The sequence below is a fragment of the Hoplias malabaricus genome, chromosome Y (genome assembly GCF_029633855.1).
Source record: "Hoplias malabaricus isolate fHopMal1 chromosome Y, fHopMal1.hap1, whole genome shotgun sequence".
NCBI classification, from domain to species: domain Eukaryota; kingdom Metazoa; phylum Chordata; class Actinopteri; order Characiformes; family Erythrinidae; genus Hoplias; species Hoplias malabaricus.
Window position 1 is genome coordinate 10,115,542 of NC_089820.1, and position 14,762 is coordinate 10,130,303.

At 45.5% G+C, this 14,762-nt stretch overlaps 2 protein-coding genes across 3 annotated transcripts in view; one reads left to right on the plus strand and one right to left on the minus strand.

Annotated features, from left to right (window-relative positions):
* The window catches only part of LOC136678829 (beta-adducin-like), a 47,122-nt gene that overhangs the window by 28,926 nt on the left and 3,434 nt on the right, over positions 1 to 14,762 (minus strand). The window lies entirely within an intron of this gene.
* On the plus strand, positions 8,259 to 11,679 carry LOC136677656 (TOG array regulator of axonemal microtubules protein 1-like). Its single transcript, XM_066655243.1, has 9 exons — positions 8,259 to 8,343; positions 8,446 to 8,824; positions 9,065 to 9,202; positions 9,291 to 9,375; positions 9,697 to 9,802; positions 10,556 to 10,791; positions 11,072 to 11,230; positions 11,377 to 11,496; positions 11,583 to 11,679. The coding sequence occupies exons 1-9, from the start codon at positions 8,317 to 8,319 to the stop codon at positions 11,587 to 11,589; spliced, it is 1,257 nt and encodes a 418-aa protein (XP_066511340.1). The 5' UTR covers positions 8,259 to 8,316; the 3' UTR covers positions 11,590 to 11,679.

Here is a 14,762-nt window from a genome sequence, read left to right on the forward strand (position 1 = left end):
TGCTCTCAGCTAATGAGCAAATTAACAACAACTATCAATGATGAAGTGCATGTAATAAAGCAAGGGGAAAACTACAACATGCAGGCCAGTTGCCCACCAGGACCAGGATTGAGAGCCACTGCCTTACAGTGTGTGACATTGTATATGCACTCTAATAATAACTGTTCTAGGTGTAAGTATTCAAACAGTGAAATTAATCAAGCACAATATTGGTTGCACATTATACATTGAAATAGAAGAGAACAATATGTATCCTAATGGTACCTTGCAAATGTTTCAGCCCTTTGTTAGCTTGCCTTCATGGAATTTAATGCAGTCCCACCCATTTTCATAGATGTTAACGCAAGCCTTACCTCAAAGGAATTGTTCTCCAGTGGCGTTAACAAGGAGTCTTTAGTATCTGTCCAGTGTCTAGCCCAGAACCCAAAAGCAAAAGTAAAAGCAAAACTTAAGTCTCAGTACTGTCCAAAGTCCAGCTTTGAGCTCACTGTGCCCATTCTAAAGAGCACCACACAGGCAGACACACATCGTAGAGTGCCACCCACTGCTCCTAAGATCATCAGTCAATCACCTCCAGAGGGCACCAGAATGCTAGCACCTAACATAATGGAGGTCAACGCAGGTCATCCTACCTTAGTGGATGTGTTAGTGCATCTGTTCCTCCTGTGCTGCATGAAATCTGTTTCTCATGCAGATATTAAATATCCAAAAAAAAAGTCTTCGGATGTCTGACGTTATAACCACAGGACTAGAAGACAACCAACACAAACTGCGCAGCAACAGATGAACTAAGGTCTCTGAATCTTCCAAATAAACCTATGAAGATCCATTTAAGGAACATTACCTTCTGTATCTTACAAGTAAACATGTATCTCATATACAGTCATTTTATATAAGAAGGATAAAACCTCCTGGACTTTCAGTGGAAGTCTATATAACAAGATTTGACTTAATGGAATTTTGGAGCATTTCTGTTCAGCATGACAATTTCACACAGCTGCTAGGTTCGAATAACGTACTTAACTAAAAATAATCAACAAAATATGTGTCACAATCACGGAGCGGACTGACGGAGGTGGACGCACTTGCTAAAACACAGTAACTTTTATTTACAAGACAAGACAACCATACAAAGACAGACTAAGATAACTAGCGAGAAAACTTAAACAAAGAAAGACTGAGAAAGAAAAACTTGGAAACAATGACTTGGACAGAGAAAGGGAACTGGACATAGAAACCTAGGAAGAGAGAGCTAAACATACAAAGAGAGAAACAGACTAATCTTAGACAGAACTAAATAGACACTTGAACAGCTAGAACTAAACAGACACAGAAAGCTAAACAGACTAAACTTGAACATAGACATAAACCCAGTAAACAGACAAACAGACAAAAGAGATACAAAGACTGACTTGGAGGGTGTAAGAAATAAGCAAGACAGACAGAACAGAGAGTACAAAACAAAGGTGAAATGTCCGACCAACAGGAGAGACACAAGGGAACTTAAATACAAGACACAGAAAATATACACCTGGACAGATAACGAGGGGGCAGGGTAACAAACGAGACACAGACGAGGAGGCGGAACAAAGGCGGGACTAGGGCAACAACAAACAGAGCCATGTGCTGAGAGCGAGCACATGGCCGGAAAAACAGACATGACAAGACGAGGGCGTGACAGTCGCCCCCCCCGGAACACGCAACTCCTGGGGCGCGTACACCTAAAACCCCCAGGAGCTGGCACAGGAGAGGGCACGGAAAACAAGACAAACTAGGACAAGACATGGAACCATTAGGAGACAGGATTCAGGACAAGACAGGAACAGACATGGGAACTGGGGACACGACAGGACCGGATATATGAGACGGGACACGGGACATGACAGGAGACTGACAAAGGGGGGCGCAACAGGAGACTGAACAAGAGACTGTACAGGTGACTGAAAAAAGGGAAAAGGAGACAGGACTTGGGACTGGAAAGGACGGGAGTGGACACATGAGACTTGACAGGAGACTGGGGTTGTATATTAGACAGGAACTGTGACACGACTGGGGACTGAACAGTTTTGGGGACAAAAGACTGGACATGGACAGGGGACTGGAATGGAGACAGAACATGTGGCAGAACTGGGTACCTGAACTGTACAGGAGCAGAGATTGGTGACGAAACAGGGGACAGAGGCTGGCTGGGACTGGACAGAAGACAGGACAGGTGACAGGACTGGGTAATGGGACTGGACAGGAGACCGGACAGAGGGTTGAAAAGGGGACTGGACTGGAGACAGGACCGGGGAAGAGACAGGCATCTTGACACTAGACTGCAACGGGGACTGAACTGGATTAACAGGAGACTGAACATGAGACAAGACAGAGGGTTGAAATGGGGCCTTGACAGGACTTGGCAGGGGAACAGGGACCAGGACGTTTACAGGGACAGACACAAACACAGTGACCGGGACTGGGACAGAGACAAAGACAGACACAGGTACAGGGACGAGGACAGAGACAGGGACAGACAGGGGAACCAAAACAACTGGTGGGTGCCCAGGACTGGCAAATGTCTGTGGGGAAGTCTGAGGAACCAGCCTGGGCACAGTTCTGACCAGAAGCGGCCGGGGCCACAGTCACAGGGACAGGAGCGGCTGGGGCCACAGTCACGGGTACAGGAGCGGCTGGAGGCGCCGCTTTCACGGGGACAGGAGCGGCGGGTGGCACTTTCATGGAGACAGGAGCGGCAGGCATCATTTTCACGGTGACAGGAGCGGCTGGAGGCGCCGCGTTCACGGAGACAGGAGCGGCTGGAGGCGCCACGTTCACGGAGACAGGAGCGGCTGGAGGCGCCGCGTTTCACGGAGACAGGAGTGGCGGGCGCAGCTTTCACGGAGACAGGAGCGGCGGGCGCCACGTTCACGATGACAGGAGCGGCGGGCGCTGCTTTCACGGAGACAGGAGCAGCTGTGGAAGCTGCGTTCACGGGGACAGGAGCGGCCTGTGTGGCCGCCTTCTCTGGAGCATGTGCGGCCGTCCACGGAGGCAGGGGGCCCTGCGACAACGTCCTGGACTGGAGCTGTTAAAGGTTTAGGGGGTCTGATGGACGCACTCTTGAGGGATTTCTTTATCCATGGATCCCCCAGAGGTGCGCCCCTGTTAGCCTCACTTCCTTTGTCCTGAGGTTGGAGACTAACAGTCCCTACCCTTAACCCCCCCAAAAAAAAAAATTTCCCCAGACCTCAGGAAGTAATCCTCCAGCGAGGGGGAGACTCCAGCCCGCTTCGTTCGCCGAATCCTTCAGTTTGCGCTGACGCAATCAGTCGATTCACTAGTTGACTTTTCCAGTAGGTGATAAGGAACCGCGCCGGGCATGAGATGGAGTCGGCTATTCCATTCCACAGCCCTGTCATACAGACTCCTTGTGCTAGCTATTCTGTCAGGGATCACGGAGCGGACTGACGGAGACGGACGCATTTGCTAAAACACAGTAACTTTTATTTACAAGACAAGACAACCATACAAAGACAGACTAAGATAACTAGCGAGAAAACTTAAAGAAAGACTGAGACAGAAAAACTTGGAAACAATGACTTGGACAGAGAAAGGGAACTGGACATAGAAACCTAGGAAGAGAGAGCTAAACATACAAAGAGAGAAACAGACTAATCTTAGACAGAACTAAATAGACACTTGAACAGCTAGAACTAAACAGACACAGAAAGCTAAACAGACTAAACTTGAACATAGACATAAACCGAGTAAACACACAAACAGACAAAGAGACAAAAGAGATACAAAGACTGACTTGGAGGGTATAAGAAATAAGCAAGACAGACAGAACAGAGAGTACAAAACAAAGGTGAAATGTCCGACCAACAAGAGAGACTCAAGGGAACTTAAATACAAGACACAGACAAGATACACCTGGACAGATAACGAGGGGGCAGGGTAACAAATGAGACACAGACGAGGAGGCGGAACAAAGGCGAGACTAGGGCAACAACAAACAGAGCCATGTGCTGAGAGCGAGCACATGGCCGGAAAAACAGACATGACAAGACGAGGGCGTGACAGTCGCCCCCCCCCCCCCCCCCTGAACACGCAACTCCTGGGGCGCGTACACCTAAAACCCCCAGGAGCTGGCACATGAGAGGGCACGGAAAACAAGACAAACTAGGACAAGACATGGAACCATTAGGAGGCAGGACTCAGGACAAGAAAGGAACAGACATAGGAACTGGGGACACGACAGGACCGGATATATTAGACGGGACACGGGACATGACAGGAGACTGACAAAGGGGGGCAACAGGAGACTGAATAAGAGACTGGACAGGTGACTGAAAAAAGGGAAAAGGAGACAGGACTTGGGACTGGAAAGGACGGGAGTGGACACATGAGACTTGACAGGAGACTGGGGTTGTATATTAGACAGGAACTGTGACAAGACTGGGGACTGAACAGTTTTGGGGACAAAAGACTGGACATGGGCAGGTGACAGGACAGGGGACTGGAATGGAGACAGAACATGTGGCAGAACTGGGTACTGGGACTGTACAGGAGCAGAGATTGGTGACGAAACAGGGGACATAACTGAGGACAGGACAGAACCAGCGACAGAAGATTGGACAGGGGCTGGGTGCTGGGACTGGACAGAAGACAGGACAGGTGACAGGACTGGGTAATGGGACTGGACAGGAGACCAGACAGAGGGTTGAAAAGGGGACTGGACTGGAGACAAGACCGGGGAAGAGACAGGTGACTTGACAATAGACTGCAACGGGGACTGAACTGGATTAACATGAGACAAGACAGAGGGTTGAAATGGGGCCTGGACAGGACTTGGCAGGGGAACAGGGAACAGGACGTTTACAGGGACAGACGCAAACACAGTGACCGGGACTGGGACAGAGGCAAAGACAGACACAGGTACAGGGACGAGGACAGAGACAATGACAGATAAGGGAACCAAAACAACTGGTGGGTGCCCAGGACTGGCAAATGTCGGTGGGGAAGTCTGAGGAACCAGACTGGGCACAGTTCTGACCAGAAGCTGGGGCCACAGTCACGGGTACGGAAGCGGCGGGGGACGCCGCCTTCACAGGGACAGGAGCGGCTGGAGGCTCCGCTTTCACGGGGACAGGAGCGGCTGGAGGCGCCGCTTTCACGGGGACAGGAGCGGCTGGAGGCGCCGCTTTCACGGGGACAGGAGCGGCTGGAGGCGCCGCTTTCACGGGGACAGGAGCGGCTGGAGGCGCCGCTTTCACGGGGACAGGAGCGGCTGGAGGCGCCGCTTTCACGGGGACAGGAGCGGCTGGAGGCGCCGCTTTCACGGGGACAGGAGCGGCTGGAGGCGCCGCTTTCACGGGGACAGGAGCGGCTGGAGGCGCCGCTTTCACGGGGACAGGAGCGGCTGGAGGCGCCGCGTTCACGGAGACAGGAGCGGCTGGAGGCGCCGCGTTCACGGAGACAGGAGCGGCTGGAGGCGCCGCGTTCACGGAGACAGGAGCGGCTGGAGGCGCCGCGTTCACGGAGACAGGAGCGGCTGGAGGCGCCGCGTTTCACGGAGACAGGAGCGGCAGACATTACTTTCACGGAGACAGGAGCGGCGCGTTCACGGTGACAGGAGCGGCTGGAGGCGCCGCATTCACGGAGACAGGAGCGGCTGGAGGCACCGCGTTCACGGAGACAGGAGCGGCTGGAGGCGCCGCGTTCACGGAGACAGGAGCGGCTGGAGGCGCCGCGTTTCACGGAGACAGGAGCGGCAGGCGCGGCTTTCACGGAGACAGGAGCGGCGGGCGCCGCTTTCACAGAGACAGGAGCGGCGGACGCCACATTCACGATGACAGGAGTGGCGGGTGCAGCGTTCACGATGACAGGAGCAGCTGTGGAAGCCACCTTCACGGGGACAGGAGCGGCGTATTCCGCGTATTCCGTCCACGGAGGCAGGGGGCCCTGCGACAACGTCCTGGACTGGAGCTGTTAAAGGTTTAGAGGGTCCGATGGGCGCACTCTTGAGGAATTTCTTTATCCATGGATCTCCCAGAGGTGCGCCCCTGTTAGCCTCACTTCCTTTGTCCTGAGGTTGGAGGCTAACAGCCCCTACCCTTAACCCCCCCCCCAAAAAAAATTTCCCCAGACCTGAGGGGGTAATCCTCCAGCGAGGGGGAGATTCCAGCCCGCATCTTTCGTTGACTCTTTCGATTCGCGCTGACGCAATCAGTCGATTCACGAGTTGACTCTTCCGGTACGGGATAAGGAACCGCGCCGGGCATGAGCTGGAGTCGGCTATTCCATTCCACAGCCCTGTCATACAGACTCTTTGTGCTAGCTATTCTGTCAGGGATCATGGAGCAGACTGACGGAGGCGGACGCACTTGCTAAAACAAAGTAACTTTTATTTACAAGACAAGACAACCATACAAAGACAGACTAAGATAACTAGCGAGAAAACTTAAACAAAGAAAGACTGAGACAGAGAAACTTGGAAACAATGACTTGGACAGAGAAAGGGAACTGGACATAGAAACCTAGGAAGAGAGAGCTAAACATACAAAGAGAGAAACAGACTAATCTTAGACAGAACTAAATAGACACTTGAACAGCTAGAACTAAACAGACACAGAAAGCTAAACAGACTAAACTTGAACATAGACATAAACCGAGTAAACACACAAACAGACAAAAGAGATACAAAGACTGACTTGTAGGGTATAAGAAATAAACAAGACAGACAGAACAGAGAGTACAAAACAAAGGTGAAATGTCTGACCAACAAGACAGACACAAGGGAACTTAAATAGAACAAACAGACGAGATACACCTGGACAGATAACGAGGGGGCAGGGTAACAAATGAGACACAGACGAAGAGGCGGAACAAAGGCAGGACTAGGGCAACAACAAACAGAGCCATGTGCTGAGAACGAGCACATGGCCGGAAAAACAGACATGACAAGACGAGGGCGTGACAATATGGAGATACATGTTTTTATTTGGACAGCAAAGACATGAAAATATTGAAAACAACAGGAGGGTAACAGGGATGTTGAATGTTGTTAAATTGCAGCTGAAGTACAGTTTCATTATAACCTTGGCAGCTCTTTACTCTGATGCTTTTGTATTGTCAAGAGACAGCCAGCACTGTTCTGACTCTCATTGGCTACATTCAGACATTCATTCATTACTACATTCATTGAGAGTGGCAGAACTCATTCAGTGCTTTGCAATGTCCGGATTGAACCCTAAATCTGTAGAGCTGGTCTGAAGACTCTGGTATGTATTACTGTGCAGCGAATATAAACTGCACAACCTTAAATAACTTGCACACTAAAAAACATCTGGCATTTCACTGTTCAGTTATAGACGGACTGTCATGTGATATCAAGGTAGTATCATAGTGCTCTGTACCATACACAACTGAAAACCTTTCACTAAACAGTTCTTGAATTAGAGGCACATGAATTATGCTGACTTTCATGATCTATATATTCCTCATCTTGCAAAAGAGGCTAAATTTCCTTTTAGGTTACAGATCTAACTCTTTTAAATATAGAAATTGCTTAACAATCTTCCTGCCTGAAGATTCATCCATGAATAAGTTTTAGCTTTTTGCTAAAGACATCCAAATTTTTAATTAAAACCTTTTTTCATTGAGTCTTATGTCAGGGATCCTAACAGCATTCCCAGGATTTTTGAGGAAAACCAATCCCAAAAAAGTCACAGATGTTTCATATTACAAAGACAATGAGGTTTGTGTGAACATAGCCAGGTTTAAAAAAAAAATTACATTTTCCTATCTATGTGCATATTTTTCAGCTGACCATTGATTGCACTAGTTCATTCTATTTAAATGCTGCTGCTGTAACATATGTACATGATGCCCATTTGTATATTGGCACCTAAAGACTAGACTAAATACTAAAAGGTTTAATGAAGGTCACTCCTGATATGTGTCTTGGTTCAGAAAGTTTACAGCCCAGTGACCATTAAGGCCATTGTGACATCATCCTTAACCTTCAGTAAGGGAAATGGGTGTGGTTGGTTGGTTGACTGACTGTGTTGCTGGAGGCTGATTGGTTAGATGGTGCTAAGCACTGTGATGTCATTAGCGTAGAACTCTCGGATGGGTCACAGGAGATCACAGTTTGTTTCAAACTTCAGCAGCAAGCAGTGAAACTGAAAACAGAGCCTTTTGCTCAAAATGTCTAAAACAGTGTTAGATCTAGAAGGTTCAGACCAACATTCCTATATTGAGAAGCAAAGGAAGAAAGAGCAAGACATCATTAATTTTTGGACCATAAAAAGTGAAGAACTGAAGTCTTTTATGAACAAAAACCTCTTGCAAAACAGAGTAAGTTAAGTGGTTTTAACATGAAGAGATTTCTTTCTGGCTTTTAGAGGATATATGTTATGTTTCAAGAGAAATCTTACATATATGTTTTCTATTTCAAAGCGTTGTGTGCACAAGATGCCTTCAAGAGTAAATCCTGCTTTTGAAAGAGGGCTCCAGCAAATAGAAAAAGCTCACAATGAGACTATGCTAGCCAGGGCACACAGCCTGAGTGCCAAATTTGAGAAGAACCAAGAGGAAAATATCAGAGCAATTAAAAGCACGTTCATGCCCCACTTGAATCTTACGGATGCTGAGTCTAAAGGTAGTCAGCAAACTATCTATGTTCCCCGGCCGCCTGAGAAGAATTTGCGAGGCGTGGACAAATGTCATCCATTAAAACCCATCCGGAATAAGGGAATAAACAGCAACGTCACAGCTCTTGGCTCCTGCTCCAGCTCTATGACCCCTACCACAGAGACCACAGTCACTAAAAAGAAAGGTAAGCACTCTGATAAGGTGCTAAAGCCCAAGGAGGAGAAGGCCTGCTCCCTTTTTGACCAGGTTGAGCTCTTGGTGAATCACCTGCACGAGGTTCATACGATGGAAGCTCACCTGGAACAGGAGGCCATCAATGTGATGGAAGCCATTCAAAGTCTGTGGAAAAGCAATGACTCTGTGAACTCTATCATTCCTGTTGATAGTCTAATTGTAAGCTCCTTTTGTTACTACAACCCTCTAGAGCGCCCTGCACTGTCAGCATTTAGAGGTCTTGAACCAGAGCCCCCTTCTGAACCCATTAAACCCAGGAACAAATCATCTAGATTCAGAAGACTACTCACCCCACCAGAGTTATTTAGCACAGCCAGCAATACTGCAGGTCAGAGTCAGGACAAATGCTTCTAAATGTATTAAAAGTAAAATCCAAATGGAAATCAACTAATTTTATACAATGTTGATGCATGCAGAACAGCCACTGTTCCAAGAGGAGGCGCTGACTACACCTGAACTGGGACTCATGCAAGCCTTCAGTCTGCTAAAAGCTTTGGACTGGTGCGTAGGTTTATTAAACTACGTTCACAGCATATAGCAGACACTTGTTATCCAGTACAACTTGTAACTTTAATCTGGTAAATGTAGTGTTTGGAGTCTTGCCCAGGACTTTATTTGTATATTTGACTATGCTTTCTTGGGTTAGGAACTGAATCACAGTCTGCCTTGTACCAGCCAACTTCAGAAAGGATGTGTTGATAATGTTACAAGAAATGAATTAAGCATCAGATGTATACACTTAAAATGGATACTGTAAAAAGCTGGAAATATGAACAAAAGTTTAACATTATGAACTGCATGTTTGAAATATATCTCCAACAGGGAAAAAAAGGTGGCAGGCCTAAAATATGTTCGAGCTCTAGCTGAGCATCACGAGGAAGTTTTAATTCCGAAACTTCATGATATTGTCCTACTGTTGATGCAGGAGGTAAGGCTTAACTATGCTCCTATTTATTTATTTATTTTTTAAATAGCATATATGATGGGCAGTACAGTGGTGCAGTAGTTAGTGTTGCAGTCACACAGCTCCAGGGTCCAGGGGTTGTGAGATTGAGCCCCGCTACAGGTGACTGTCTGTGAGGACTTGGTGTGTTCTCCCCATGTCCGCTTGGGTTTCCTCCGGGTGCTCCGGTTTCCTCCCACAGTCAAAAAGCACATGTTGGTAGGTGGATTGGTGACTCAAAAGTGTCCGTAGGTGTGAATGTGTGTGTGTCTGTGTTGCCCTGTGAAGGACTGGCATCCCCTCCAGGGTGTATTCCCGCCTTGCGCCCGATGATTCCAGGTAGGCTCTGGACCCCCCGCGACCCTAAAATTGGATAAGCGGTTACAGATAATGGATGGATAATTATTACACATATATGGAGCAGGAATCCTCATTTTGGTTCCTGTTTCTCAACATTTATACTTCTGTTTGTTGTCTAAAACAACTCCAGAAGCTTCTGCCATTAGCAGAGAGAGAGAGAGAAAGAGAGAGAGAGAGAGAGAGAGAGAGAGAGAGACTTGCATACTGAACCGAGCCACTTTGTTTTTCATTAATTTACAGACACCAGGGCTTCATAAATACTTTAGACTGATTTTGAGCACACAAACAGACTAGAGAGCTAGTGAATGGTACAAATGAACAATATTTTTGAAGTTTTGAACAGTATCATAATCACTTCTGTATCTGGACATGGTCTAGGTGAAGAACCCGAGATCAGCTGTGGCACGCGCAGCGATGGCAACTCTGGGCCACATGTATATACATCTAAAAAAGGCTATGCACAAGGAGCTGGACAGCACTGTCTCTGTGCTGCTTCTCAAAGCTGGAGAATCAAACAACTTCATTCGTGATGATGTAGAGCGGGCTCTTGGACACATGTTGCAGAACTGCAACCCGAAACGTGCCCTCAATGCCCTCGTAACCACTGGAATCGGGTAAGGGATCTACAGTCAAAGCCATTTCGACTTGCAATCTGATATATAAAGCAGAAGCTTAGGCCATTTGTGAGAAATAATGATAATAATTGCAACAATAATTACAATAACAAAATTATCTCCAAGTGGAAAAAGAGGGGGAAAAATACACACAATTACTTCAAGTTCACAATTATAGTCAATTGAAGAAATTTCTCTTATAATATTATTACAGTAAACTTAAAATAAGAATGATTTGCTATGGAATGATACAGCAGTTTCTATGTGTGGTTTGTTGTAGCCACCGCAATGCTGCAGTCAGACAATGCACAGCTCCGAATCTGCAAAAACTGGCTGAACTGATGAAAGCACCTCGCGTACTATCCAACAAATCTGACTTTACCAGATTGTACCTGGTGTCCATCAGCCAGTTAGCACTGGATGCAGCTCAGGATGTCAGGTAGACACTTTCCCCTTCATTTAACAGTCCTGTGTTTTTGTCCACTAGGTGAATGTGCTCCTCGTGTAAAAGTCAATAACAGGCATGTACTATATTTGCTGTTCTTTACAGATACACATTTAATTGATCCTTTTCTTTTCCATTAGATTCCATGCTCGAAATAGTCTGAGGCTTCTGTCCACGCACAAGGATTTTAATAAAATGGTGGACAAATTCGTCCCTCAGAAGGAGAAACCATTCATCAGGTCTATTATTACTAAACTGAGGTATGGGAAATAAAACCACGACCTCTTGATTTAGTGGTTAGATTTGTACCATTCATCTAAGATTTACTACTTTGTTTCTCCTCCAGAGCTTGAACATGAAATCCTGGGTGAAAGGCCAATATTCATCAGAAATGAATTTTCATTTATGGTTGTTAATGGAAAACAGAGACAATGGATTCCACCTGATTCTCCAGTTAAGCCAATTAAAATGTTGAACAATAAAACTCTATATATCACTATATAACATCCTGTCTCCAATGAACTACAGCTGTGCTGCTGAACATATTTTGAATACTGGAACCTTTATTTTATCTGTACAATCAACACTGTGCTTTCCTGTCCACCAGTGGTTCTCAATCCTGGTCTTGGCACATTTTAGATATTCTTCTGCTCAAACAGTGAAATTATTCAAGCACAATATTGGTTGCACATTATCCATTGAAATAGAAGAGAACAATATGTATCCTAATGGTACTCTGCAAATTTTTCAGCCCTTGTTAGCTTGCCTTCATGGACTTTAATGCAGTCCCACCCATTTTCATAGATGTTAACGCAAGCCTTACCTCAAAGGAATTGTTCTCCAGTGGCGTTAACAAGGAGTCTTTAGTATCTGTCCAGAGTCAAGCCCAGAACCCAAAAGCAAAACTTAAGTCTCAGTACTGTTCAAACTCCAGCTTTGAGCTCACTGTGCCCACTCTAAAGAGCACCACACAGGCAGACACACATCGTAGAGTGCCACCCACTGCTCCTAAGAACATCAGTCAATCAGCTCCAGAGGGCACCAGAATGCTGGCACCTAACATAATGGAGGTCAACGCAGGTCATCCTGCCTTAGTGGATGTGTTAGTGCATCTGTTCCTCCTGTGCTGCATGGAATCTGTTTCTCATGCAGATATTAAATATCTAAAAAAACAGTCTTCGGATGTCTGACGTTATAACCACAGGACTAGAAGACAACCAACACAAACTGCGCAGCAACAGATGAACTACGGTCTCTGACTTCTACATCTACAAGGTGGGCTAACAAGGTATGTATGTCTAACAGAGTGGAGAGTGAGTGGAAAACGTGTTGAAAAACTCAAGGTGCCCTGCTGTGTCTGATCCACTCATACCAGTGCAACACACACTAACCACCACCACAACGTCAGTGTCACTGCAGTGCTGAGATTGATCCCCCACCCAAATCATACTTAGTCTGTGGTGGTCTGGATCATAGAAGAACAGGGTGAAAGGTGGCATCAAACTATGCAGAACAACATATGAAATTCCATTTGTAACTGTAGAAGAGCAAACACTGCCTAAAGGGTCAATAGAGCTGAGAGAATGGACAATGAGTGCAGAAACAAGGAGGTGGTCATAATGTGATACACCAAAACCAACATAATCACTGTCACAAATCCAGAACTTTAAACATAAGTTAGATTAGACAGATTAGACTCCCTTCTTTGTAAATACACTGGCTATTATTGAAACTTAATTTCCATATATGGGTACTGACTGCACAGTGAATGATAAGGTTTTTAAAACAATGGAGCACTACATTAAAACTCATATGTTCATATAATAAGCCCCTTTCCTGCTTTTTACAAAAAGACTTTAAGCAAGGTGAAAATGAACAGCATTTATCTTCTGACGTCTTCAGGCTTGATGGCCTTGAGACAGACACTATTGTTATTGATATGTAAGCGATATGCCTGTCCATTTATCCATGCTCCAGTACTCAAGCTGAAAGTCTTTGTTGCAGCCCGTCTGGCAGGGGATCAGCTGCTTAGAGAGAATCCACTCTGAGGCACTGTCTCTAGGGACAATTTTAACAAGCCTGGCCCTCTGCAGCCAAAACTGGCATCACACTCCACCCATGTGTTACCATTGAGAGATACTCTATCACAGTATCCTGAAACAAAACGTCTATCACATTTTAAGAACACTGAAATTAACTGGCGGTATAACATGGGACACTGGGTTATTATTTCTCCAATTCAGCATTTATAATCACCTTAATTTACTATTATTAACTGATGCTGGCAATACAAAAAAGTTCAAGAAGCTCAGAAGCATTGAATATGATGTTTTCAGACAATACAATGTGTTGATAATGTCTATTGCGTGGTTGTCATAAGTTATGAAAATATACACATTTCAACTCAAGTTTTCTGCTCTTTATAAATGAAAAATCCCCTACTTTTATACACACTTATTTTATCAACACTAACCCCAGCTTCTACCCTTTAATACACTATTATTTATTTATTTATTACACCTTTCAACCCATGTTCCCTCATTTTAAACATGCCTCACATTGTACAAGTAGTAGGGTATCTGGTGCTGCACTAGTGACTACTAACGCAATAATAGGCACTCCCTCTCATCGTAGGCAGGTGGCCGCACACCAGTGCCAATATCTCATGTTATAGCACAAACTTGGAGTGTACTATTGCGATTAAACCATAGTTTGTTATCGCTGTTTATTATTAGGTTTTAAGATAAAGAAGACTTTATTTGAAGAAATCGTTTATTTTTTTTAATCACCCTTCCGTGAGGTAGAATACTTCCATTCAGTCACACATTCCTTTTTGCTCTTTTCAGCAAACTCTGGATCTTTGACTTGTGCGATGTTGGACCCGTCCAGGATTTCTGAACCTTTCTTCTCTAGAGCGAGCCGGTCCGTGCTCACACCAGATTTGTTGAGAAACAAGGCTGCAATATTCAGAGATGATCTCTGTATAAATAAGGATAGAAGCAGAGATAAACGCATCATCTTAAGAAAATGTCTTAAACCCTTAAAATGTATGGTTCCTTTCCTCTGCACTTTAAACAATTATGTTTTTCTAGAACTGAGCATTTTTAAGAAATGGAGAGAAGACCACTTTGCTGTGGATATGTCCGCTCTACTCAGGCATATTGATCTGTCTGAAAGAACCTCTCATTGAGCGGAAGAGGTTCTTCACCACAACTGAGGGATTTTAAAGCTTTTAGAAGAAGAGCGCAGGAAGAAGACTGCAGACTGGAGGGAATGTGGAAGTATATGTGAGGTTTAATTGGCATTAGTGGAACACAGTAATCACGTTAAAGAGCAGTAGACTGCAGCACACTGCTTCTAGATCAGAAAATAAAACTTGCACTCATTAAAATATAGGTTGGTTTGAATGCAGTGTTAAAAAAGCTTTACATGACATGGAGGTTCTTAATCTTAAACGTTTTTATTCACTCAATAAAATTACAGTTTTTACATTTGGTTCATGGGCATTCCCTCAGTAAACAGCAGG

Bases quoted from the DNA above. Each gene is read 5' to 3' on its own strand.
- LOC136677656 (XM_066655243.1), top strand. From the start codon at position 8,317: ATGAACAAAAACCTCTTGCAAAACAGA. The intron at 8,344-8,445 runs GTAAGTTAAGTG...TCTATTTCAAAG, and splicing joins AAAACCTCTTGCAAAACAGA to CGTTGTGTGCACAAGATGCC. The intron at 10,792-11,071 runs GTAAGGGATCTA...GGTTTGTTGTAG, and splicing joins CTCGTAACCACTGGAATCGG to CCACCGCAATGCTGCAGTCA.